Source organism: Echiichthys vipera (assembly GCF_963691815.1).
Source record: "Echiichthys vipera genome assembly, chromosome: 16".
Taxonomy (NCBI): Eukaryota; Metazoa; Chordata; class Actinopteri; order Perciformes; family Trachinidae; genus Echiichthys; species Echiichthys vipera.
Genome location: NC_139841.1, coordinates 24475834 through 24503199, shown reverse-complemented (window position 1 = coordinate 24503199; position 27366 = coordinate 24475834). Strand labels below are relative to the sequence as shown.

The following is a 27366-nucleotide window of genomic DNA, read 5'->3' as shown; positions in this document are numbered from 1 at the left end:
CCGCACTGACACAAACATGGTACGTGATCTTCTGGATGCGGTTTTTGAATGTGGACTCTTGATTAATAATTTAGATGCCCATAAACACAAATTAGTGCTTGCTCGTGACTGTGCACAAATGACCTTTTGTCACGCAATTTCTCCTGTGTATCCCCTTTTACCTGCGTCCAAATGCAGTAACTTTACTACGTTTTAATGTTAGGATTGCAGCAGTTATGGATTTAAACTCCACAAGGAAATAAAGGAAATCAGAAGAGAGGCGGGTTATGTTTGGTATCATTTGGAAGAAGCCTATTTTTTAAAAAAAATCATCAAGAAACTCCTCCTGATCCGTCTGTATTCCACAAACTTACTGTATCCCGGACATCTTTTATGATAATTTATATATAGTTGGACGCTTATTGTAAATGATTAGGGTAGCCATTCATTAAATATTAATGTCACAGTCCCAGAGGACCTTGAGGAAGACCTTTTGTTGTCTGCGAGAACTCACACGGATGAAGGATGCTCAACCGTATCCTGTGTCAGCCCTCTTTAAAATTCAGTACCAAAGTTTAAGACAAATGCTTCCACCCGTTCTGATTTGAATCCTCGCAAAGGGAATATTTAAAATATATATATATTTATACTGTACTATAGTACATAAGAGGACGTTTGATATGTTGTGCTGGTTCCTGCTGCGTCTTTGGGTAATTCCTTCACAGATCTGTCTCCGAGCCCTTCCTCCAGATGAACGTGTTATCCTCAGAGCCCCTGTCTATTCGAATCTGAGGCAAACATTTTGTGTATGAACTTCTGTCCGGAGTGGGGGGGGGGGAAAAAGAGAGAGAGATATAGAGTAATGTAAATATGGTGCCTCATGAATTCATCTTCAGAGTAAATGTGGTGCAAGTCAGCTGGTACTCACTCACTCTGCCACTGTGGAAGAGTCGAAGTAGTGCTCAGCACGATGAATGCGGGTTAAGGAGAGCCTTGGATTGATCTCCTGGGGGGGGAGAAAATAACTTTAAAAAACAAACTCAAACACTCGGAGATTTCAAATGGACCAGCAGAAGAGATGAGAGAAAGCTGCCTTCAGGGTTATAATGTTGAGAGAAAAATCTGTGCAAAGTGGCAGGTTAGAGCAGTGTTAAAGAACAGGCAGGAAGATAAAAAATACTGATGCGTGAAGCTTTTAAATTTGTTATTGCATGCAGGAGGGCTAATAAGTCAGAAGGAAATGCGAGCATGAAGTCTTTTGAAACAAAGTTGGAGCCGCCCTTGGAGCTATGGCAAAGCAAAGCCCTGACTCGTACTCACTATCCAAAGATTTATCACCCAACATGGGCTCCTGCTCCATGATATCCATTGAGATTTTTACACTGGGTACAGTTTCATGGTAGGGGTAGTCAGACTGCGGGAGGAGAACATTAACACTTATGAACTGTAGACGGGAGGCTGCAGACAGTCCCGTGACAACAATCTTTATGTACACATGCCATTTAAACGTTTAGGTCGAAAGAATGGTTTACTTACAAATTCAATTTCGCTGTCTATGCTTCCCTTCTTCTTGTGTTTCTTTTTCTTCTCATCCTCTTTCTTCTTCTTGTCTTTCTCTGGGATGACGTCGTCCAGGTAGCTGAGGTCGTGCTGGGAGAACACGTAGTCCATCGCCTTACGCACGGCCACCAATGCCAAGATCTGTAGACAGGAATGCTTGGATTAACTTTCACGCTGTGCGATTGTGCTCAGCTACGTCGGCGATCGCAGCCGTTCCTCACCATGACAGGGAAGATGATGGCAGCCACGGTTGACTTGAGGATCCAAAGGAGGGCCAAACACAGGACCTGGATGAAGGTGAAGAGGTGGATGCGTCTCTGGGGGACGTGCCGCAGGTAGATCAGGTCGGGCTGGTGCTTGGCTGGCATCAGGAGCAGCAGCAGTCGGTCCATGAACTGACACAAGCGAACAGATAAACAGATCAGTCGGGTCACGGGGATAGACATGCTGCAGTCAGAAGATTACCATTTTTGTAGTATCGGATGCAGCAGACGCCTTCTATTTCACTTCAGCTCATTACCTCTTTAATGTATAGTGTAAGTGAATGAGAGGCCTCTACAGAATGTTTTCAAGGTGTATTTAGCTATGGTAGCATTGTTACTTTTTCTAGTCATGGGATTTTTATTGGAAATTCTGTATTTAGAGGTAGGGTACAAAAGAGGACAAATACACCTCTTGCTAACTCAAAAGTTGTGCAATGCGTCTTAGCTGCCAGCTAGCTAGCCACCACTAAGGTGGGGAAAAAAGAAACGTCACAGCGTCACACTCGCAGTAACATCTTCGCTCTATCGTAGAACATGGGGATGACAGATTTGTTTCACTGAGGTTTTCGCAGTCGGTCATAGGTCAGAAAATATTTTATTTTTATATAAAACCACATTTGAACGTACACAAAAAGGTTCTGTCAGGCCGAGCACCTGAACGGAGACCACTACATTATTTCTAGCCCTGTCTGCTGTATTCCTCTCCAGTTAGCCTACGCTGCGCATGTGTCATACCCCATAGCTCCCATAGTGTCAGAGAGGGTGACTGAGCCTACATTCAATAACCCTCGGTCACCACTAGATTTTCTCAAATGTCGTGTCTTATGTGCTAGCTAGCTAGCCACCAGTAGAATTGCTTACATGCTGTGCTTAGCTGCTAGCTAGCCACCATTAGTTTTGCTCATATTTGATTGGCAAGGCTACACTGAGGTAGGTTTTGTTCAGAGGTGGAGGGTGTGTGAACAGGAATGCTGACATTAACGGAGTGAATACTTCCTGACCGTAAGCTGGCTGCTTATTTTAAAACTACAATGTCTTGTTCCTGTAATTCTTTTAACTATTGTCATTATTTTAACAATGAGTAAAATGTAACGTGCCATAAATTAGATCTGTCAAGTAACTCGCCTGACACCGGTTAGCAGGCTGAACAGGTCAGACTCACTCACCTGGACACCATTGAGCGACGCCACACCCATGTAGAGGAACACGCCGTAGAGCACAGGCATCGGGATGAACTGGATGACACAGGGCACAGTGGAAAGTTATTCACGTGACATGCGGCTGACTGTAGTAACCTCACTGTGGGTTCAATACGTTCTAAAGACATGGAAAGTTTAAGAGACACTAAAGACGTTATAGCATGCTACAGGTAATGTGTGTTTATATTTAGCAGCATTGCTTGGTTTAACAATAGTCCACAAGCAGCTTTTCTAATAATGCTATTTCAGTAGACACCTCAGTGTGATCTACTTGGCTGCCATAGGTGCAGGTCTGGCAACTACTTGCTCAGTATTAGCGATGCAGCTTTAACGCAGTAGGTGAAAAAAGTATGTGCAAAATTAGCCATTTAAATACACGGTACAATATTTAAACCAGCAGTAGATTAAGCGTGAAAAATGGCGACATTTGAAACAGCTTAAGTCATAATTTATACAAACATAATGCTCCTTTTCCAAAGTTACTGTTGAATACTAGATGAAAGGCCAGTGAGGAGAGGGAAACGAATTCACAGGAGCAGAGTAACAATATTCTTAATATCCACAAGGGGGAGTTCCAGCTCCAAAAATCTCTCATTGACTTGACATTTTTTTTGTTTGGCAGCTTAATGTGGGAATGGAAACTTGAGAAGGCACTCAGCTGCAATCTGAGCTTAAGCCCCAATGAACATGCTTATTTCACATCAAATTAATTCAACTATGGGAGTTCCTAATCGGATGAATAAAAGATTTGAAATTACTTCAAATTTAAGGAGGTGGTGTGACAGGAGTTTGTCCTAAAAGAGGCAGACAGTAATCCGTATTTCCATGGAACGATTATAGAAGTTGGAGCAGTACCTTGAGGATCGGGGCCATGAAGACAGAGAGTCCCGTCAGGAGGAACACGAAGATACCCGTGACTCTTTGCTCCCTGGATTGGTGGAAAAAGTGGAAAAACACTGAATTAATCATAACCCGCAGACACATGAAAGGCAGTAGCTCGGAATCACTGGAAAACACCATGTTTCTATATAATGGCAGTTTAATTTGGAGAACCAAATTCACTGGAGAGATCATTGCATCTTCATTAACATACACACAGTAAACTTGCCTTTGTACAAGGAACGTCTCAAACTTTGAGCTTCTTTTCATCAACGACATCACAAATCCATGATGTTTAAAGACTCGCAGAACAGTCGTAATTGAATTAAAAAAATTTCAAGGCCTCTACCTTATCCACAAACTTGTTACCTTTTCACTGACTGTTGAGTACAATTGAAGTAGCCTATATCTGTAAATGTAAGGCCTAGATTTTCTCCTTCGACTGCCATTTTCTATGATTGCTTTCTCCCTTTTGGTGTTCTTCGGTTTCTCCGTTTCCAGATTAAGTAAGTTGGATTGCTTATTTCTGGCTGATTTTCTGCATGCTTTTCTATGTACCAAAAAAGGCTCTTCATTGAACATTTATGGTTAATCATGAAAGTATAGCAGGAGAAAACGAGGTTTGTCCACTTGCACACATTATTAAAGTTATTTCGAAAAACTGTGCGTGAAGCGCACACTGTTGTGTGTGCATATAAACATTTACTATGAACTTTACACACAGCATTACAGCTCTGTCATAAAAACTCTAGCCACCTGCCAAGAGATTTATTTTCTCCTGGGAATCCAAAATAAATGTGATTAACTACCTGGCACTTTCAAAGGACGACAATACTCTGGGAAAACAGAGAGAAGAATACAAACTACTCCCTGGACTACCACGTAAGAGACAATTTGACTCTTAAATGACGTCACTACTGTGTCCGGCAGCTGCAGCTGCGTTCTCTCACCTGACACCCAGGAATTTGGGCTGCTCCCCGGGGGCCGACGTCTGGGTCTCCATTTTTAAAGAGTCAATGTGGGCGATGGAGATGACAGTGGCCGCCACGTACCACGGCAGGCCCATGAAGGAGCAGATGATCATCAGGATGGCCACCAAGAACAGGTCCAAGTGATACCCTGCTCCTTTCTGAGAGCAGACAGAAGTAAAGAGTGAGATACTCACAGGGAAGCATGCATTTCAAGAGGCGATTCGTAATAAAGAACATTTTTCCAGACTTCTATGTGGTCTTATGATAGTTGATGGTGGTGCACACAACTGTCTCCCTTTAGCAAGCACAGCCAAAGCTACTAAGGAGGACAATGAGGTCATATTTGAAGTGTGTTTCAGGAGATTGTCATGACTTTAATGAGAAGCTGTTTACATACTACAATATAAAGAAATATAATAAATTAGAAATTATTAAATGTGATGGGATTTAGCATTTCTTTCACAATAAATTCCCCACCATTTGAAAGGCTGTGAAAATGTATTTAGACATTTGTGTAGAGATATACAATTTGCAGAAAAGTATATTCTAGCTGTTAAATTAATAAAGAAAATGTTTTGGGTTTTTTTCCACACACTTTTTCGATTGGTTAGTCATTTCTTACACTTCTGGACGGACAGGGTTAAAGGTTGCACTCGGGTTATTCGGACTTTTAACCGTTCATAATTCTAAATCATTTTATTTCATGTTGTAAATGTATAAAACTTTGTGGTGGTGCACCAACCTTGAGTTTGTGCTCTTTCCTGTTGACAATCACAGCAGTGATTTGCTGGTCCATAAATATCAGAATGGTGACCAGCAGAGCGGGGAGGATGGCTGCCAGGTACACCCACCAAGGGTTCCCTCCAAACGGAGGAACGAACCAGCCCCTCAATGGACTTGTGGGCTGGACAAAAATAAGAAGAGCGAGACTGTTAAAGTGACCTGGACCCCAACACAGGGACACACCTGACTAGTGAATCGTCTCAGTTCTGTGTAGCTCTCAGACATGGGTATCATCTCAAACAGAACAGAAAGAAACTCAAAATCCGAGGTGATTACTCCATTACACTTACAGAGAGTCTCAACACTGAACAGAGTCGGAAATTACTGGTGCATTATTACATGACAAATCTGTCAAACAAAGCTAGCTCTGTCCTTACAACTGCAGGACGGTGTGTGTGCTCTCACATCACCAATAATCTAGTTGTTATTTGATGCAGCTACCAGCGTCTCTACCCCATCGTTCCCATCCACATGGTCTAAATGCCAGCTGAGGAACATTTGAACTTAGCGATCTCCAAGACTGACTGTGCCTTAGTTTCATGTATCGCTTACCAGGCACGCCACAAAGAAAAGCATTATACTGGCATTTAAGAGAATTTCAGAGGCTTTCTGGCAGAAACAGGGATCGTTATCAGTGTAATCAGAGAAAACTGCACCTGGCCGGCAGCTGTCATTCAGGTAAAAACAGTTCCACCACAACTTGTAATGGCTAGCTGTTTTTGTGAATGTACATCACTTTTCTATTACAAGTACTTTGTCCACGCGTGGTATGCACCTTGAATTCACTTGGCACTATGAGCTTCGGAGTGTCCACGCCGACAAAGGCGTCCACGCCACAGAAGAGAAGAATGGTCAAGATGATCGCAAAGTCACTGATGAGCTTCCTCACCTAGAAGAGGAGAAACATTTACAGCAGGTTTGACAGTTTTGTTTTATGAAATATCAGCTCGAGTGACATTTTTCTTTGTGTGTTTGAAAAAGGAACTACACCCTGTCAAAGTACATGGTTGGTAGATAAAGGTGTTACGTTGCCGAGTGTGTGCTTCTGGTAGTGCGAGTGCACTTAGACCGGCCATTGTGGTAAGTAAACATTGTGGTTCATGTATTACTCACTAACAGGTTTTAAACCAGACAAGAGGCTGTTAAAGAGACACATTATTTGCAAGAAAAAAAATGTAAATGGATGGTTATGCAAATGAAACAGTTTGGTGCTCTATATTGCAACATCCACAAAATGGTAGCTTTTTATTATTTCAATTAATCATTGGATGGATTGCCCTGAAATTTGGTAGACATTTATGTTACCCCGGAAATGTAATAATGTTATACTTTAGATTTGAAAATAAATACCTGAAAGCTAAAAGGACACCATGAGCCTCAGCTGTACATTGCGTTTTGTGCTAATTAGCAAATGTTAGCATGCTAAAAACGAAGATGGTGAACATTGCAAATATTGTACCTGCTTAACCTGAGCATGTTTAGCATTGTCTTAGCATTGCGGAGTATATGTGTGTTAGCATGGTGATGCTAGCATTTAGCTCAAATCACCACTGTACTTGGGTGCGGCCTCATGTTGCTAACATGGCTAAGGAACAAGAATTTATGGATCTGAGCTTGAGTCTCATGCTTTCTGTGCCTCAAACACTGTTAATAGCGTGAACATCTGAGCTTGTCGACTACACTGAGAGTTGTCAGCTAACAGTTTGGGTAAATCCACAAACATCTGTATCACTGTTCACAGTTTTACTCAGGAACAGAATAATATAATTTTTAAAAAGCCAAATATTCATGATGGGTGCTTTCACTCACTGTGGTGGGGAAGAAGCGGCTCGTCTTGAACTTCTTCAGACCCATGGAGCACGTGTAGGTCCCAAAGAACAAGATGAGGGACATCAGGGTGATGTCAGGCACATAGCCACAGGCCTCTCCGACCAGCTGACCTCCATACTTCACACACTGCTCTTTGGTCAGGGTCGCCCAGGTGGCATTCCCTAGCTTGAGAGAAGAAACCAAAAGAGGTTCTTTTAACCAACAATATTTGGAAAAAAAACATCTCTTTAAATTCTGACGCCATGTTACTAAATTTCACAAAAACAAGGACACTTGCATACCACATCAGTACTGTTGATCCATGCAGGGACATCAAGGAGATCTGATGAGTTGCCTAGTAAAGAGAAACAATAACGACAAAAATGAGAATGCCTCCATGACCTGCAGTTTCACAATTGCCATTTTGGATCAGTATCCCTCCCAAACAATCCTGCCAAGTCACTGGTGGCACAGAAACCGGCCGTTGAGAGGTAAACAGTGGTATCTAAACGCTGACACATACTGGTATCATTTGTTATCACCACTGTATACACTGCTCAAATAAGTAAGCTTGGGTTAATGTAGAATAGAAACATAACATCACTGCCAAATGGGAAAAAAACAAATACGACTGTGGAACTTTCACTGGCGTCTCTGGTGATACTGAGACTCTCATGGCACTCGACAATGAGGAGTTTTTAGGCAATGAATGGTTCACGTTTACAAGTGGTGGTATCAGATACTGCCTATGTTACCAGATACGTTGACACTCCTGTATGCCCGCCTTACATCAGCCATTCCATCAATTTCTCTTTATTCGCTGCAGAAAAAGTTCAGACTACGTACCAGGCATGCAGCTGCAGTCGTAGAGCGTGATGAGGTTGGCATCGTACTCAGAGTTGATTGGGTTGTGGTGGGCCAGCTTTATCATCTTTTTGAAAGCGTCGTAGATGAAGATGAAGCTGATGAGCGCAGAGAAGCCTTCCTCTGTGAAACGCGTGAAATACTGTACCAGGAAGCTGGCGTCCGTGGCGACCAGCACCAAACATAAGAAAGCCGACCACAGGCCGATCCACAGCCGAAACTCCAGGTAGTCTAACCCGTTGTCTCTGAGGAGAGGAACAGATTTAGGTTAACTGTCTACAAGTGTATCCTTACACCTTGGTGTTTTATTTCAAAGCACTTATAATCCCTCCTGCAATTTTCTTTCAATCACCTCTGTCTAAGTGTTGTAAATATTAGTTATATTATTTACAGTATGTTATATACACCCAGAGCTGTCGGCAGCTTTTTCCTCTACACAAAAATGATGCACTTTTGGCATAGATATCCAACAGCTGTGGACGGGCTAACAGCTGCTGCTGACTCAGCAAATGTTGACTAGAGGGGCATGGAAACACTTGGCGGACACAGACAGCACAACATTCTTCAGTCAGAGTAAAACTAAATGAGAGTGAATTATTAATAATGGAATATAATCAGGGTGTTGTGTAATGCTAGCTGTCTCTCTGGTAGAGGAAGGGAGTACAGTGGAAGAGGGAGCAGTCAGCATTAAACACCTTTAATCCTGTCAGGTGGGATTGTGAAAAGACATGGTAAATCTTCCCGATACTCCGCTAAAGTGAAGTCGGAAAGTGTTGAAATCAATTTCCACACTTTATAGGACACTGTTCCATGTGTTTTCCATGACTGTACCGTTTTCCAGGACCTGTGGGAAACCTGTGTTTGTTGAATGCACAATTTATTTGTCTATTTTTCTTTACAACGTGCGTGTGTGTGTGTGTGTGTGGTCACAGTCAATCGGGACAGGAAGTTGACAGCAAAAAACATGTGGAAAATTTTACAAACAGCTGGCAGATTTACAGGAAGTACAAAGAGTTCCACTGAGATACTGTTAAAATAAACATTTATGCAAATTCACCAGCCTTGTGAATTCTCTATGTACCGTAGATTTCCAAGCTTTAATTTTTTTTTTTTACTTAAAAAAAAGGGGCACAATGACAAGATCTCTGTAAAAACTTTTGGGGAATGACAACAAACTATATCTGCCACTCTACTGCAGGTGACTGTCAACCCTTTTTTACCTTGGTAACATTCTTTGATTTTAAAGTGTCTGAATGAGTGTGATTGAACTACTCACTTGCTGAAGGTAAAGAGCAGTCGTTCAAAGACGAGCACCGGGCCCGTGCTGCTGAGAATGGTCAGGGGCTGACCAGCCAGCAAACAGAACACTGCTCCTGTGAGTGCCGTACCCAGGAAACTTTCCAACACACCCTGCACAAATGGAAAAACACATGCAGCCTTTACACACACACACACACACACAGCTCATGGCACATGCTTGGCCTTCAAAATATACAAAAGAGGTGAGACTGGCCATTCATACGTTGAGCATGACTCCGTATTAAACTGCCTTGGAAAGAAATTGTTCAAAAACACGTTTCTTTCGTCAGTATTCGGCACATTTTTCAAATTTTCCCCCCGTCCAACTCTTTCCGAGCCTCAGAAAAGCAAAACCATAATACTGCTTACTCAGCTGGAAGCTTTGTTTTCCCTATACACATCACACAGCTGCAAGGCTGGCCCATCAGGACAGGCCTGTTTAATTTCCAGTTGTGTCAGCTGAGTATTTTACAGGCCTAATGCTACAGCAAATAGATGAGTAATTGATAACTTGGCTGTACTGTATTTCTGAGCCCTGTGCGGAGAAAGGTCAGGTGAGTGCAGGGATTCCCTCTGCAGTGCTCAGAGGTGGTGGTGGGGGGGTGTCACTGGAAATGCAGGCATGACAAGGCTGCAGCGGCTGAGTAATCTGGATCTGTGGTTATTTACAGCCAGGGCAAATCCCTGAGGTCGGTGTTCTGCAGGGCTGCTACAGCGGGAGGCCGCCGGTTGCCAGGGGAGCAGCCAATGCCAAGGAGGGACAACCCTATACACACAGCTACCAGGAACACCAGGATGCAGCATTGGATGCTATTATATCACAATTGCACAACCGTATGCGGTCCTGTTAACAGCAGGTCCAACAGATGGATGCAGTATGAGCCTCTGAGCTCCAAATTAGAATGGCTTATCAGCTGAAGTGCACTCTTTTTTTCTGTTGTTCATTAGTTAACGCAGAACGCCATATCATCTTAAGGGGAATACAGTGTGAAAAATGCTCTTTTTCAGTGCTCGTGCACAACTGTGAAATAAGACATCCCGGACAGTTTTTTGTGGGCTGCCTGGATCAGAAAACATTATCCTATGTCACGTGCCGGCTCATTAGAATACATTGCCCCGTACCAGTACTTAACATCTCTTAAATCAAGTCACTTTCCCGCTGTGGGACCAAAATAAGGGCTCAGAATGGCACCTCTGCAAAACACAGCCTACTTTATTATCACTAGAATCTGGAAGTGATGAAACAACATGCTATAGGCTGCTTCTGATGCAGAGAGAAGTGCTGTGTTAACCGTTCATGTACATTAAGGTAGTACTACACCACTCCTACACATGAAGTTCAGTTTACTTGTTAAACTGTGTAAACAGTTATATAATGTTGTCTGTGGCTCTGGCTCTGGAGGGAGCTTTCTAAAACGTAACCACGATGGGTTATCTTGGCTAGAGCTTAAGACAGAAAGCCTGTGTAACTAGCAGGGGGTGTGGGGTTTGGAAGAAGAGGGCATTTAGGAGTCTGGGAGGGTCTCATGAAAGATATTATCCAGTTGTATCAGGGGAAATGTTTGACCTATACTGAGGACTTTTTAGGTCAGAGTTAATGTTTTAGGCACCTAGTGGAACTTTCTCAAGAGTCATAACACAACTTGGAAGTAATGTTGGTTCAAGGTTAGGGGGAGACTTGTTTTGTCTGCCTAAGCTGTATACAACAACCGCTTTCCCTTTGCATGTGCACCAAAATACATCTGCAGACACAAAGCTTCCTTGTTGTTCATGTAATAAAAAAGGGGGGTTACCTGCATGTTTTCTGTGGCGTCACCAAGTAAGCCTCCAAATGTGATCGCATTGGTGACCGTGCCCAGATAGATGAACAAGATGGCCGACAGAGACTGGATATTTAGTGCATCGTAGAAGTCACTGGCAAAGAACGGCAGCTTCCGCTTGACATCCAGGACAAGACCTCCACAGAACCTTAAACACAGAGCCGTTCAAGTTAGTGGGTGCAATACACTGTATTTCCATGGCATAACTTGGCTTTATGAGTTACACATGATGTGCATTTGGTTTCCAAAGAAAGGAAAGCTGCAATAATGGAGCACTTTAACTGTTCTTGAGTCATACGTGCAATATTTCCTCATTGGAAACTAAGAAACCATTTTACAAGTTATGACTTTTACTTTATGATGCATATCTTCACACTGCAATTATGATTTCTTCTTGACTTTTCTGTATTTACACCAATCTCTCAATTACTTTTTCGTCCACTGAAGCTCCTCTCCAACCTCGTGTCCTCCGCCCCCTCCGTGTCCCGCGTCGTGGGGAGTGTCGCCGTTCATCTGAGGCGCCTCTAATCCAGCATACATGTTCTTCCTTTAAAAACACAGGACAAACGGTCACACACCACAAGCCTTCGACAAAACAAACAACTGTGTGGGCAAATAGAATCATTTTGCTTTTACAAATACTTTCTTCAAAAGACATTTAACAAGAAACGTTAATGTTATGAAAATATATGTCACGTATGGCCATTTAAAATGATGCGATACAGGCATGATCATTTTAATGTACTATGCAGATTATTGTTCTGAACTTTGTGACACATATGTACACTACATATATTAAAACAATATAAGACCTATGCTCAGTCACATTGTCAACATTTTGTATTTATTCAGCCTTAGGTGGTTCGGTATGACCAGTAGTTAACGGTCACTAATGTTAGCTTTCATGAGCAAACATGAGATAAATACTACTGAAAACCTATTCCCTGACTTTCAGACCCTAAAAACTAAACATCGCTGTAAGAAAAAGAGAATAATGTGATGTGGAGAAGATCATGTTACAGGATGGATTTATAACAGATTCATGTGCAGTGACTTCATTCATTCGGATTAGGGTTGTGTGGATTAGGACGGACCTCTTGTCCGAGGAGGGCAGAGACTTGGGTGGCTCTATCCTGATGTCAGGGTCCCACTCTCCAGGGGGCAGGACAATGACCTCATCCAGGAACTCCTCGATACCAGCCAGCAGGTCCTGCCTGTCCTTCGCTTTATAGGCAATATCATGGAACACCTGTAATCAGCCAATCAATAACATAACATGTACTTAAATGTATACAGGGCCAAAATGTGCAAGAACTCTGCCTTCTCACTTTTACTTGGAGTGCAGTATGTCATTAAAATGCAAATCATGAAACCAGCCCCACCATTACGTTTACAAGGGTTTTCTAAGCTCTTTCGCAATGTACACAAAGAAGAAGTCCTTATTTGTGTGCAGTGCAGTGCAGTGCACCCCGGGGTCACAGAAACAAGCAGGTAGAGTACTACAGGGCTGACGAGTCAAACACACAAACATCTGATAAACCTGCGACACCGCTGTCACTGGAGAGCCGAGAGGCTAAAGTTTAACTTGAGGAAATCCTGGAAAAACACTTCCTATGCTGCTGTGTTGACATATGAGATATACTGGGAAGAGTAGAGGCCTGTGGGAATCCGTGGGCATGGTGCTCTCAGGGTAAAGAAATGAGCTGTTCGACACAGAGGGTTAAGTCAGAGCAGACAGAGCTGAAAATATATTGGGAAAAGCCTGCGTTGCCTGCACTGTTTGCTTTATTGTGTTGAATTTATTCTGACGACACCAAAACAAATTTGTCTCCCACAACTTCAACACACAGCTTAACAATTAAGCTACAAGTTGTTCAGGCTTGGCCAGGCAGACTGCTGGGATGATTAATACGACAATATCTAGAGAGCTGAGGGATTTGGCAAGTGGACTGCAGAGGTGTAATCCTGTCCCACCTATAGTGCCACCATGAGGTCTGTGGTTTTGACTGAAAAATCTATTCAATGGTCACTCATCTCATCTCATCTCTAACCGCTTATCCGGGTCGGGTCACGGGGGCAGGAGCTTTAGCAGGCGACCCCAAACGTCCCTTTCCCAGGCCACATTAACCAGCTCTAACTGGGGGATCCCGAGGCGTTCCCAGGCCAGTGTGGAGATCTAATCTCTCCACCTAGTCCTGGGTCTTCCCAGAAGCCTCCTCCGAGCTGGACGTGCCTGGAACACCTCCCTAGGGAGGCGCCCAGGGTGCTTCCTTACTAGATGCCCGAACCACCTCAACTGGGGTGATCCTGAAAATTGGTACAGACATGCATGTTCCCCACAGGCTGAATTCTGACCGTCTCTTATCTTTCCATCTTTGGTCATAACCCGGGGTTTTGCATAAACAAATACCTGCACAACTAATGATACTCGTCAGTCTCAGCGGCGCCGACAGCCGTAATCATGTACAGACAGTGTGTACATTTTTTAAAAATGATTTGAAACATTTGGGAGTTCCAGATCAGTGGAGCCAGTCTATCGTCTCCCATCAAGCTGATAATCACAGATGTACATGTGTGACGGACATTTTCCATGGGAATAAACTGGACATTTTGGGGTTATTAATAATAACTACATTTAACCGAGCACTGTGCATTCCTCCATCACATTCACAGATAAGTCTCAGATAGTGTCTTAATTTCATGTTACGATCTGAATGGGACTTTTGCTTATGAGAACACAAAATGTCTATATTTATGTCTGCTTATTACATGGTAAGTGCAGTTAGTCTGAATTAACAGGAATAAACTTGAAATTTTGGGGTGATTTAATGTTTCAAACTTTTAATATTCCCAAAACTTTGCAACCCTAACTGCGACACATCTGTAAGTTTTCTCAGGACTGTATTGAGTGGTTTAATAAACTGGTTGATGTGAGAACTTAAAAAAATTGCCTCTGGCATTACAGTGAGCATATGTAAACAGAACTGTGCATAAGAATAAGAATAATTTATAAAGCGCACTCGATGTTGGTTCATCTTTTAGCCCAGAAGACAAGTTCAAAATAAGTTCACCCGTTCAACCCTCAGTTGTTTTATGAAGATATAGTAGTTTTGTTGAAGGGCACAACAGGTACTTTATGACTGCATTATTTCAAACATGTGTGAAAAGATTGAATATTTTGGGAGTGTGTTTTATGTGTGTGTCACTGGTCTACCAGTTTGTCCTGCTCCTGGCTGTGTGTCGTGTATTTGGCCTTCTGCAAATACAAGCTGCAATAAGGACTGTGTATTCAAAATGCATGCAGTGGGCTAATGAGAGTGTTATAGCGGTGTTGACTCTGAAATGTTAGTGTAAAATAAACATCTTTTGCTCGCTTGCTTGCCTAGGCGTTTGCAGAAGCCTACAAGCAGACGGGCAGTTCTTGTGCGTGCTATGAAATAGAATCCTGTCAGCGCCACGGAGCACTGCTACCTCGCATCAAAACCACACTAATCTCGACGCACAGTGTCAAGAGTAAACTTTAAAAACAGCGAAAGTAAATAGACAAAATTAGGATAGAAGTAAAGTACCTCGTCTGACATCAGGGTGGCAATGGCTCTTCCGATTTCGTGATAGGACTTCGCTTTACCTTTGGGCCCCAGCAGGACAAAGAGAAATCTACGTAACAAAAAAAATGACAAGTCAGAATCTGAGGCGGCACATTTTATTGATGTCATGACAGACTAAACTGTGTTCTCTACCTCGTGGGTACAGGGACCTCGGTCAGAGCCCCCAGCATGACAGCCTGCTGCAGACGCACAAACGCCACGAAGGGAGTTTCCAGGAAGTCCACCTCTCCGACCAGCACGTTTGATGCCTCTGCATCACGGGGCAATTTTTTCATGAACTTATTCTTCAGCTGTTGGGACAAAGAGAGCAGGGAAAGAAAAGATATATTTAGCGAAATGTAACAATGAATGCAAGTTATTTGTTAAAAAGATACAGACGTAAGAGGGGGGGGGGGGATCACACACAAACTCCCTTTCTCTGTCACATGCAGCACGATCAAAGATGGATGTGACATTTTAAAATAAATGTGGCGATAAAAATGTGGCAGTAACAAGTTGGATACTTGACGTAGTGTTTTACTGGTACAGGTAGTACCCGTCCTGTCCTGTCCTAGAATTATGTGCAACAGCAGCTTGACTTTATGCCCCCTAATAAACACACTTTACCACTTCTGTGTAATTGCATCCACAGTCTTACACTAAGCTGACATGCAAGGTAGACAATAAACACATAAGTTGTGGATGAAAGAAAAACACTGTGTTGCACGGGGATGATTAACTAAGGCCTTCATGTTACGTCCACTTTTGACAAATCTACACTTTCATTAACTGATGCAGGAGTGCAATTCCTGCTGTTACAGTTTAACCGCCTCTGTGAGCTTTTATCTGTGTGCAGTGTTTCTGCGGACCGCACTAAAGCCAGATGACAGTTCACTACTCGATCATGAGTCATGACAGTGAGAGAAACTCACACGCGCGGGTGATAGAAACTCACAGGACAAAGACGGGAGACAGTGGGCTTTTGTTAGGAGCACAGAGCAGAGAGTGAGCCTGGGGTCTTATCTGTCAATACATGAGGCTCACAAGCTTGTGCGTGCACATAGCCCATCACATGACACTGCACAGTGCTGCTTTGTGAATGGAGACCTTATGTGTGATCTATTATTAGGCTGCATAGTAATAGCATCTTTCTGTGCGGCAATACAAAGGAGACACAAACAGATTACCTGATCCTTCTCTGGTTTGTCAGAGAAGTCGCTCAGGCTGTTGGAGGTGAGGTTTCTGTGGGTAGTAGTTGGGCTACCTGTAGAAAAGGTAAGACACTGTTGGGATCGAAAGAGGCCAAGGTGAAAATGCAAAGCCTCAAATTAAACATTTTTTGGCAGAGGAGGGAAGACGAGTCCCAGAAAGATAAAAGGCGCGAGGAAAGTACACGGAGAGAGCCAGAAAACTCTGGACCTAGCTAAATGTGGCAAGGCTTAAGCTTTAGGACTAATGCCAGATTCATTCAGGCGCTCCAGAGAGAGAAAGACAGAGAGATAAAGAGAAAGAGAGATAAAGAGATAGAGAGAGAGAGAGAGAGAGAGAGAGAGAGGAGAGATTGGATATACGGTCGTCTTAGGTCCACTGCTTCTGCGCGTCAGCAGAAATGTGAGAATGTAAACTTTAGAGCTCAGTTTGATACGGTCCATTTACTGCCAATGTGAAGAGATCAGAGTCTACAACATTTTAGCTTTGCGGTGCCAAATAAATATTTAGCTGAGAGCATTGAGAATTAATGAGCGAAGCTATTCTCTCTTTGTGTGCCTCTAAGTTGACCTTTTTGAAGTTTGCAGCACTGAACAAACACACATTGAACTATTTTTTATTTATTTTTTTTAAAAATATAATAGACTGAAGGAGAGCTCGACTGTGAATCTCCAGTCCCTCTCCATGAACTATGCTGTGTTCAGTAGGAGTGCTGTGACCTCACTTACAGAGGTATCCCATGCTGGAGCTCCTCGAGACCTCACATGGTTCTTCTGGGTCGTGTGGGTTTAAAAAAGGCACAGGGTGGTGCTCAAGGGAGCTGCGTGCTTTAACACCGCAGATGCAGGAGGTCAGACACAGGATAGACCCGAAGAGAAGGAGAAAGACAAGGAAACAAGGTGGGGAAGGAAAAGCAGAGAAAAGACCAGAAGGATGAGATTAGGAAACGGAAATCCTACAGAAGTAGTTAGTGTAAGTCAGAAACAAAACGCCAGATGACAAAGGAGGAAAAAAAGTGCAATTGTTTGGCTTAAAAGGGATAGAAAAGGGGGGTTGCATTACCATTCTCCTGGTTGGTAAACAGCCTACTTGCACTGGAGACACTCTTGCCGATGTCAGCAAGAGAGCGCAAGTTCGACTTCTTGGTCTGGTGGCGATGCTTCCGTAGCAGTGTGTACATGACCTTCTCCTTCAGGTCGGCCTTCAGCTGACCGTTGTCAATCTGACTGTCGGTGATCACCTCTGTTAGGGATGGATTGGAGTTAAACACTGGGGGTCTTCATCACCTTTAAAGGAGGGTGCAGGTAATTTGGTTCACTTACCGACAATCTGCGGCAGCGAGGAGGCCTCCAGGTCCAGCATAATGGTGCCTTTCTCGATGCACGTTTTGAGTTCCATCAAGCTGTGCAAGGACAGCGTGGCCACGTGCGGCTTGCTCCAGCGCTCACCGCCCTTCTCCACCTTCTCCTCAAACTTGATCCATCTGGTCAGGAGGAGAGGGTTGAGATGGATTTAAGGTATTGGGCTTGTGCTACCGGCGTGGAATGGCGCGTCAATCGCTCCGTAGCGCATTCAGACGCCTCTGTTCCTCATTATAGCGAAAGAGCAACTGTTTATTTATGTGTAAAAAGTCCTGTTAGCGCTTAGAACCAGCACTATTTTGGGCATGTCTGCCATTGTCTAAAATGTTGCCCAATTTGTGACGCTGCAAAAAAGGAGATAACGCACTGGGTTTTCTCTGTCTACATGACAACACTGAAGAGGCAGTTTTCTAAAACATCCTTTTTCAGTGATCTAAAACGGCATTTGCGTCTTGATGAAAGGCCAAAACACATTCAAAAAAGGCTACGCTTACAAAAATACCCGAGTACGTGTGGATTAGCCCTCAGAGAGAGGGAAAAAAGAATACACACAAACGGGTTCCTGAAAGTAAAAAGGTCACTGAACATTATAATTAAAAATACATAACAGTGGCTTTATGAGTTTAAGAACAAATATGGGCTGAAAACAAAAAGGAGACAAGATGGGTCCTCTTTTCTTTACAAAACAACCCCACGGTGTTTTCAACTGGCCACAGTTCACAGCGCAAGAATAGGGGATGCAGGACAGTGTGGATGTGAGAAAAATACAGTGCACGCCCGACTTCTGTACCGCACATGGCTAAATGTGAGAAGAGAGACTTTGTTACTACCACAGAAGAGCTTAGCCTCAAAGGCAAGACTCAAGACAAGGGTTCTTTTTAACAACAATGCCTCATGTCACCACTACAAAAGAGCCATTCTCCCAAGGGCTGCGGATGGGGTTTCCTCTGGGGATAGAGTATCTCTCCCTGGCTTTGGTCCACACGCCTGTGACCAGCCGTCTTACCAGGAAAAGAGCCTGGCCACGGAGACACTGTCGACCTCAAGGAGTTCATCTGTCTTCGTGAAAACCCTGATTTTGCTTCCCAAACGTATTGCATGACTGTGCCTTTGCACTACTACCTAGCCCGACTTTCAATTTGATTAAAGCTTCCTCTATCACAATGGAGAGTTCGATGCCCAAATGGCATGTGCTCCAGAGCTAACTGTAAAATTAAGTTTTGTTCCGGACATGTGGGAGTTTCTTCCTTTTCCTGGTCACACTGAGGCAGGTACGACAAATCTCAAATCAGATAAGACCAGACGGGGAGTTCACTGGAGAACGGGCATTTCCCTACATATACAAAACACGATTATTCATAAGTAATGGTTTTCCGCTGACCGCATTGTGAAGCAGGAAATATTCAACTACACTACCCCTGACCTGTAGAAAGGGGTGGGGGTTTACAGCTTGCTTGCCTGGCCTCAAAAAGACATTTGTCTCAGCAGCTCACCTGGCTGTCTCCTTCCACTCCATCTCCTGCCCGTCCACAGCCAGTAGCTCGTCCAGCTCGGTGAAGAGCTGAGGAGGCGGGGGACCATCGTCCTCCTCTCCCAGGATAAACCTGATCCTCTCAGCCGGAGAAACTGTGGGGGAGAAAGAGGCAATTTAGGGACCAGCAAGTCAATCCTCAATCCTGTACCGAGGTTGGATACTCATAGTAATGTTAAGTTGGCTGTGCATGGATTAACCTGAAGTAAGAACTAAGCCATGCGCATTGTTCATGAAGTTATGATACCATCAAACACCCCCGATTACTAAACTGCTGCAATAAATGTCAGTCATAATCAAATAATACCTGAACACAAGGTGCCAAGGACACATAGATAGAGATAAATTACATTTTGGTTGCATCACCTTTGCAAATAAGTACCTGGAAGTCAGTCTCACTGGCAGTATTAACAATGAATTGCAGTGTCTCAAGGGATTATGCAATAGACACTGATCAAATATTGACAAAAACAGGTCCATGGAAGTCATGTTATCAGGAAATATAAATATATTCACTATTAGAATTCCAAATAACTGCAGGCGCGTTGAATAATCAGAGTCATTAGACTGCAAATCAAAATGCAAAGGTATGTTTTGAGAAAAACAAGGATGTAGACATATGAAAAAGGAAATGGGGGTATATATTTGCATCCATGATTGTTTCTGGATATATTGATCTACAAGGAATTTGAAAAAAACAAAACAAACCAAAAGCCCTGCCCCTCTACAGCATGCCAGACGCCTCTTGACCGACTTGAACTCGTGAAAAGAAAAGCACACGTTTAACTAGGAGGAAAGACTTTAGCAACACACCCTCATGAGAAAGAACTTTGCCTTTACTTCCTTCTGAGAAAGGAGCGCCGAGGGCCGTGTCAACGCGAAACCCATTGATTGATCACTTCCTGTCAGAGCTGTTCTAGTTTTTTCATTTGTCTTCAGTTTATTTTGGTTTTAAATGTTTACAATTCATTTTCAGTTAAGTTTCCAGAGAGTGTGCTTGTTGGCTTAGTTTTTATTCATTTTCAGGGTTTTAAAATTATAAAATCATATTTGTCAGGGGCGAGATTTAATACGTTTAGAAGAAGTATTACATTACAAAATACAACACTTAAATTAAAAATGAAAACAGGAAAGTGACTCGACATCCCAGTCTCAAAATACATACGCACCAAATGCCTCCATGTGCTAATTGAATTGACAAATGTTAACATATTGACAGGCTAAAATAAAGACATTTCCTCTTTATTTTAGTTTAGTAAATGGGGGGAAAAAAAACCTTGGCTTTAGGGAAATTAACTGAACTTTCACACCAACTTTTAACTAGAATAACCTTGCATACGGTCGACGTTCATCCTTCCCTTCACTGATAAACAAAGAGGTAGCAGCAATGACCTCAAGATTCCCTGATAAAGTCCCAATCATACAACGATAAGGAGAGCGCTAGTGTTTCATGTGTTATATTTAATGGATCATCTATTGTACAATCTCTATAAACAGATTCCGCATATGTAGAATCTGTAGGTGACGGCGCAAGATTTGGGTAGCAGAAGCGGTCTGGTTATTATTTATCTGCATTTAGATGAAGCAATGTGTTTATAGGGACTTACGTGATTGTCTATTGTAAGGAGACAGATGTCAAAATTCATATGCGATCCCCGTGGTCTAAGGCAGTCCAGACATATCAGTAAACAACCCCGAGAGGACACATTAATAGGGGAATATTCATTCAGTAAATAGGGACATTTCCTTTTCACCACAATAGAATAAAGCTCATTTGGGTATTAAAAAAAAAAACATTCTGTAGGTCGACAAGATCTTCCATTCATTGTCTACGGAGCAGCTTCAGACTATATACCTAATGACATCACAAGTTTGAGTCCAACTCTGGTGTCTGGCTTTGAGGGGGAGTAGCTCATGGTCACAAATATTGATGTAACTTCCCCAAGGACGTGGAAATATCCCACTGGGATTCTTAATTTAGGTGGTGTTCCCCTTTAAACACTTCTGGGAAAGTTGTGCAACCTGAAGTGATGAGACTGCGCGGGTTACGTGGTAAATCACAAGAAGCTATTCCTGCAGCTTTCTCTTGATATACTGCGCCCAGTCAGGATTCCACAGGTGGACACCTCGCCAACGTAACAGTGCCTGTAACCTTTTAATCCCTACACGGCGCACCCGAGCTTAATTTAGGATGCTCGTTTATAAAAATAGTACGGCTGGAACTCTTCTCCTGCAGCTAGAAAAACCTAACGTTAGGCGACATGAAGGTCAAAATCAATGTCTTGGAAACACTTGAAATGCTGCCTCTCCATCTTGTATACCAACATTATTGTGTGACGCAAACGCCGACGTCATCCACCAACAGCCCAAAACACAAAACACGAGAGCTCTTTCAGTTGTCCTCATGGCCACAGGGCCTTTTCTGCCATCTGGTCGCCTCACAGAAACTGACTTTTAAACACAACACGTATCGACGCCACACGGTGTACACAACACCACTCACCTCTTGAGTCTCACAACGGGTGTTATCAATGAAAACCAGCCCTTTGTTGTGGTTACACACAACTTTTAAGTGGACAGCTCCACAGGCTTTGCCAGAGTCAACAGGATTATGGGGATTCAGATGGAGGGCAAAACAGCGGAAAATCTAAGTGGATGGCTCTGTATGCACTGTCTCGCAGCGTGTGTGTGTTTTGATTTGGGGCTTTTGTTGGCAGGCGCTCGTCAGCCTGAACGACATACCTCGACATTTTCACACATGCTGCTTTTAGGGAACTGATCTGAGACCTGACGCCACGTGCCAATTAGTCATAAGGGGCTCATAGTTGAAGCAGGCGAGTTAACAGGGACGGTGGAAGGATAAGTCGGCAAGTGGCGATGTGCCCTCTTACTCAGCAAAAAGGGCAAAGAGTCTAATGTTAAAATCTTTGCGGGGGATCACTGAAGTGGTTTGAGGAGAAAAAATGTTTATTCAACAGTGGCTCTCATACAGAAGAGTCTGTCCTCTCACTCAACCATACAAGACTGTTTACAGCTCAGATCCTCTGCAGTGATACCGTAGAGTGAGAAAGAAGTAGGAGCCTGTGTCTGTCTGTCTGTGTGTGTGTGTGTGTGTGTGTGTGTGTGTGTGTGTGTGTGTGTGTGTGTGTGTGTGTGTGTGTGTGTGTGTGTGTGTGTGCGTGTGTGTTAGAGGGGACATTTTAAAGTGTACCACACACTTCAAACCCTGCGTTAGTGTTTAGTTTGGTTCCACTTCTGTCCCGCCCGCCCGCCCGCCTGCTGATTTACTGTCTGATTCTATGGATGAACCATCAACACTGTTTGCATTTAAACGAATGCTGCCCATGTTTGAACCATACACACATAAAATGCTACAGGGCAAATTAAGGACATTCATTTAAGACCATAAATATTTAGAAGAAAAAAAAAAAGAAACAGACTATATCTGTAAGGCTGACTGCCACTGACATTAAGGTCGCACGTTATGATATATAAAAGCTTTAGAACACTGATAATACTAAATTGTGGATAGTCGTAAAGCAGCTATTAAAAACAAATAGTTAATCTAATCTTTAGTCCGTCTCTTTCGCCACCTTACATAGGAGATTTCTAACATTGGAAAAGGCTGTAATCGGTGGAAAAGTACCATTACAATGCACTTTTCCAAACTCAAGAAGTAATCAGACACATCTAGACAGAGTGATTAATGTGAGCAAAACTCTTATCATACTGGGCACCTTACATGACTAAGCACACAGTCTGGTTAACACCTGGGTGTGAGGTGCAACAAGGAAGGATTACAGCGTCAGAGGAGCGAGCAGCACTAGAGGATTACTCAAGTGCTGTGTCCGCCGCGTGCAGTCTGTGAGCTGACAGCTTAATGCGATGCCGGCATGACTGACAAAAGGTGTGATCGTAATGCAGGTGGGTAAATTCATTCAAGGTAGAATGTAGGGACAATGTTCTGCTCGTTTGACTGATATTAAAACTGATGAGGTAGAGGACGTTCTCATCTCTACCGATCTGATATCTGTTAAAACAGACCTATCTGTAGCTGGGTCCTGAATAAATGTTGAGTGAGCAATTGAATCACAAACCACTGTATCAGCTGCTGAGTATTAAAAAAATAAAAAATAAAATGATGAAACACCCTCATGACACCCCTGATACTCCAGTCTCACCCTGATCTGTACCACACAGTGTTTCTATCATTTATCCATTTATCCTCAGGTTTCAGTTCTGCCAAGCAATTACACGCTAGGGGTATAATAATGCACCGATCCAATATCACCGATATAAAGTGAAAATATAGATACATAGCTGTAGGATGCACCTTTATTTTCACCTATCTTTTTTATTAAGAACAATAGTTTGTTTGTTTTTAAAATGTCTGGAAGAGCTCAGGATGGCACGAGGGTGTGGTGGTTAGCCCTGTCGCCTCACAGCAAGAGTGTGAGTGTGGAGTTTGCATGTTCTCCCCGTGTCTGCGCGGGTTCTCCGGGTTCCTCATACACCCAAAGACATGCATGTGTTAGGTTAACTGATGACTCTAAATTGCCCGTAGGTGTGAATGTGAGAGTGAATGGTTGTCTGTCTCTGTTTGTCACTATGTGCCCTGTGATAGACTGGCGTCCTGTCCAGGGTGGACCCCGCCTCACGCCCGATGTCAGCTGGGATCGGCTTCAGCCCCCCCGTGACCCCGATAGGGACAAGCGGTTGAAGATAGATGGATGGAAGAGCTCAGTAATAGACTTGTCCATTTGTATTTTGGTTGCTTTTTGTAACAGTGTTAAATGGGCAGCTAATACCGTCTCATATCAATCGCAGACACCTGAATTATATTAAAACCCTGTGATATCAGCACATATCGTATCATTGTCCAAAGAATGAATGATATCCTGTTGTAATCGAACGCATGATTCACACAGCTACACACAAAAGCGTCCTTCTCTGTGGTTCACTGTCACCGTTTTGCCAAACTATTTTGGCACAGTTTCCTGCTGCTCGACCAGTTTACCTTATCTGAGGGTGGTGCATAAGAACTACGCTCCCACTGCAGATCACCTCCAGGGTTTCTCTCCTGTACGTCCACAGAGAGCGTGTTGCATAACGCACGCTTGTCTGCACAAGTCGCTAGGAAAGCTAAAGCTTCTTTATAGTGTCTCTGAATTACTGTGTGAATTCTCTGCTGTGGTTATCCCCTTTTAACCACATTATACTACACATTTTGTCCAGTCTTTATTTAAACTTGTGATGGTGTATCTCAGATATAACTGGAATTACCAGCTCAGTGATATCTTATAATTCTTGATTTGCATTACCTTAAGCAACCTTCAGGTACATGGTGCAGCAGCCTACACATGCCCTGATGAGTAAGGACACAACCCCCCCCCCCCACACACACACACACCCATTTTGAGACCTTAATGGTTACCCTCCACCAGCTGAAAATCAGAGAGTAAACACTCTCCCATTATGTCAGCACATCACAGGCTTTTTCATTTGAAGGTGAATTCCAATATTGTGATAATTGCATGTCTTGGGAAGCTTTTTACCAGAGTGTAACGTTTGCTATTCTCTTAATTACCCACCCAAGAGGTCTGCGTGGTGCTTCAGAGCCTTCATCGACGCTTAGAGGTAAAACACAAGAGATCTTCACGCAACTATATGTCTCATTTACTGCCAACGCCAGAGACAAATGGGTTAAAACTGGCCTTTATCTAAAGACTGAATTATAATTCCTCCTGTTCTAGAAAATTATCTTGGGATTAATGGTTATACCATGCCACTGTTCTAAGCTTCCATATAAGAGGAGTGACATCTGGTGTGTTTTCCTACAACAGTCGTCTTCATGTGCATTTTGCATCCCTCCACACGCTGTGGACTGACATTCATTTAGTGCCGTTGGTAGATCCTGTTTTACCACTTCAGTTTGCAGCTGTTGGACAGTTTGCTCTTCTCAATACTTGTTACAGCAATATCCTCATCTAGCTTGTGAAACATTTTGACATCTGTCTGTCCAATTCTCTCCTCCTCCTCCTCCTGTATGGTGCCATCTGTTTTATCTATATGCTTACAGCTGCCAATAAGAAGAAGCTCCATTAGCCAGCAAGCTTATTGGTATTCCCACCGTCAATCTATCCGATTGTGTCACCTCAGCCCCGATCCGCAAACCACTCACAATCACACGACCCAGGTTATTCACTCTACCAGCACTTTGTTCCCCTTCCTTCTGAACACAGGTATAGACTACAGGAAGACAAGAGTTTTGTCCCTACAGTCACACAAACACTTAACACTGTTACTAGATATCCAGTCTACGGTGTGTTTATCTATGTTTTCCATTGTTTTGCACCATTTTTATGTCTCGTTTGTGCCGTGTATTCACCCACTGTGGAAGAGAATTCCTGCTGTGGATGCTGCCTCTACTTCTTTCTTCCCATCTACCTGGTTTTTATCTTCCCAGAATCCTCCCTTACAAATCCCACAAAGTACTGTGTTAATCATCGAGGAGACAGATAATACCCCTCTCGTATTTACTTTACACACTTTAAGCCAATCCGGTGTCATTTTAAGATTAGTATTCACCGTGTTCACCTTCCCTCGCTCCACTAATTCTCTTGAGTGTAGGTTTCTGCCTGGTGATTTTTTTTTTTTTTCGCTTTCTTGGCTGCCAGCCAACGCTACCTCCTTAACTGCAGAAGCACTGATGTCCTGTGGGCCGAGATTTGCAGAACGCTGCAGGACTTCACCCGACTGATCGAGAGGAATAAAACCTATTGATAACGTGGCTCTAAATGCCTTCACTGAATTTGGTTTTGTCAGAACTCACTGAGAGGTTTGAGGATGCTTGCCGGGGACTCGTCTGCGTTCTCCCCCTCTGACTTGTATCCTTCCGTGCTGTGTTCCGCTCGTTCCCGCTTCTCCTTGTGGCTAGACTTTCGTCTGTGGCGTCTCCTCCGGTGGAAGCTCTTGGGAACGTGCACACCAATGTACACGGTGTGGTGACCTGCCACAAAACACAAATACAATAGAGGGAATGCAGGTCAGATTACACCCACGATTACAAGGAAATCACATTAATCCGGAATGCTGGTAACCCGTATTGCCGCTGGGTTTTGGTGTGAAATGTTTGCTTATCAAACAAGGCTGCTTCGAGGAATATTTTTTTTGAGGTTGTAAAGGTTCAGCGATATCGGTGTTTTGGTGCTTAACTCCCAATCGGGAAGAGACAGACTGTCAAACCGCAAAAATCAAATGTATGTCAACTACTTTCATCACAGCGGCTCATACAGGAAATTATGACCTAATGTCTCCAGGAAGTAATTAGAGACAGAGAGGGAAAGAGAAAACTCAAACAAATACTGGGATTAACGGACTCAAGAGTTGAAGCAACCATGTACTTTTCCATTCAACCATGGATGCCATAAACATGTCTTGCGGGTTTTAATGATATCTTTCACACCTCAGTTCTCACTCTTGCGTCCTTGAAGGAACCAAAGACCACCCGGGGTGCACGCTAAACGATGCACTTCCACCACATTCCCATGGAGGAAGCACGGGGTCTTGCAACTACTACAGTACACACAAACGGCTTGACATAATGCCAAAAGCTCTGACGCGGTTCTCTTTGTGTGCGCCCTTAAGTGTTGGTTTGTGAAACATGCAAATGCATGTGGGCGTCTCGAGAAAAATTCTATTGTGGCTTTAGCTGACGGGGTTAGAGCACTTGAGGAAACGTCTTCCTGTTGAGAAATGTCGAGCTAAAGAGTAAAATATTCATCTAATATAATATGTCATTCTGTGCTGCTGCTGCTGCTGCTACAGGGAAACTAGTTTTCACCTTCACATTACAGTATGTGCGGAAAGACATGGGAGTGCATGACCCGTCAGCCAGACAATATGCTGGCATTCATCACTGATCTTACCTTCTACTTCCTCCTCATCGCAGACGTGTTTGACAAAGGACGCTCCTCTGTCCAAGACTGCCTCATCCTCCACTCTGCAAGGCAAAATAAGAGAAACAATCATTATGGATCACCACACACGCACACACACACTGTAGGGCAGAGTGAAATACGCTTACAACTATGTGAATCCGACAAAACAATTTGCCGGAGTTCAGTCTTTCATCACTATCGTTATAACACAAACAAACGACCCAACAACATCTTTAAATGTATTCAGACCACAAACAGTTTAAGGAGTGTCAATTTTAACCCTCAGGCCAAAAACCAATGTAGTGTTATATA

At 43.3% G+C, this 27366-nt stretch overlaps 1 protein-coding gene across 4 annotated transcripts in view; it reads right to left on the bottom strand.

Moving 5' to 3' along the window:
• Nucleotides 1-664: 664 nt before the first annotated feature.
• The window catches only part of LOC310958429 (electrogenic sodium bicarbonate cotransporter 1-like), a 32189-nt gene continuing 5487 nt past the window's right edge, over nucleotides 665-27366 (bottom strand). The window contains exons 2-27 of one of the 4 annotated variants that reach the window (XM_083929361.1): nucleotides 27043-27116; nucleotides 25947-26123; nucleotides 19077-19209; nucleotides 17545-17705; nucleotides 17285-17464; nucleotides 16951-17049; nucleotides 16201-16277; nucleotides 15167-15324; nucleotides 14996-15083; nucleotides 12521-12675; nucleotides 11857-11973; nucleotides 11400-11574; nucleotides 9584-9717; nucleotides 8290-8552; nucleotides 7746-7798; nucleotides 7444-7629; nucleotides 6410-6523; nucleotides 5594-5755; nucleotides 4831-5009; nucleotides 3857-3929; nucleotides 2969-3037; nucleotides 1761-1934; nucleotides 1516-1680; nucleotides 1300-1393; nucleotides 908-985; nucleotides 665-795 (exon numbers count right to left, since the gene is read on the bottom strand). In XM_083929361.1, coding sequence (XP_083785487.1) covers nucleotides 942-985; nucleotides 1300-1393; nucleotides 1516-1680; nucleotides 1761-1934; nucleotides 2969-3037; nucleotides 3857-3929; nucleotides 4831-5009; nucleotides 5594-5755; nucleotides 6410-6523; nucleotides 7444-7629; nucleotides 7746-7798; nucleotides 8290-8552; nucleotides 9584-9717; nucleotides 11400-11574; nucleotides 11857-11973; nucleotides 12521-12675; nucleotides 14996-15083; nucleotides 15167-15324; nucleotides 16201-16277; nucleotides 16951-17049; nucleotides 17285-17464; nucleotides 17545-17705; nucleotides 19077-19209; nucleotides 25947-26123; nucleotides 27043-27116 — 3304 coding nt within the window. In that variant the 3' untranslated portion in view covers nucleotides 665-795; nucleotides 908-941. The remainder of the gene's footprint in view (nucleotides 796-907; nucleotides 986-1299; nucleotides 1394-1515; nucleotides 1681-1760; nucleotides 1935-2968; nucleotides 3038-3856; nucleotides 3930-4830; nucleotides 5010-5593; nucleotides 5756-6409; nucleotides 6524-7443; nucleotides 7630-7745; nucleotides 7799-8289; nucleotides 8553-9583; nucleotides 9718-11399; nucleotides 11575-11856; nucleotides 11974-12520; nucleotides 12676-14995; nucleotides 15084-15166; nucleotides 15325-16200; nucleotides 16278-16950; nucleotides 17050-17284; nucleotides 17465-17544; nucleotides 17706-19076; nucleotides 19210-25946; nucleotides 26124-27042; nucleotides 27117-27366) is intronic. The other 3 variants (XM_083929363.1, XM_083929362.1, XM_083929364.1) reach the window with 3 other exon arrangements.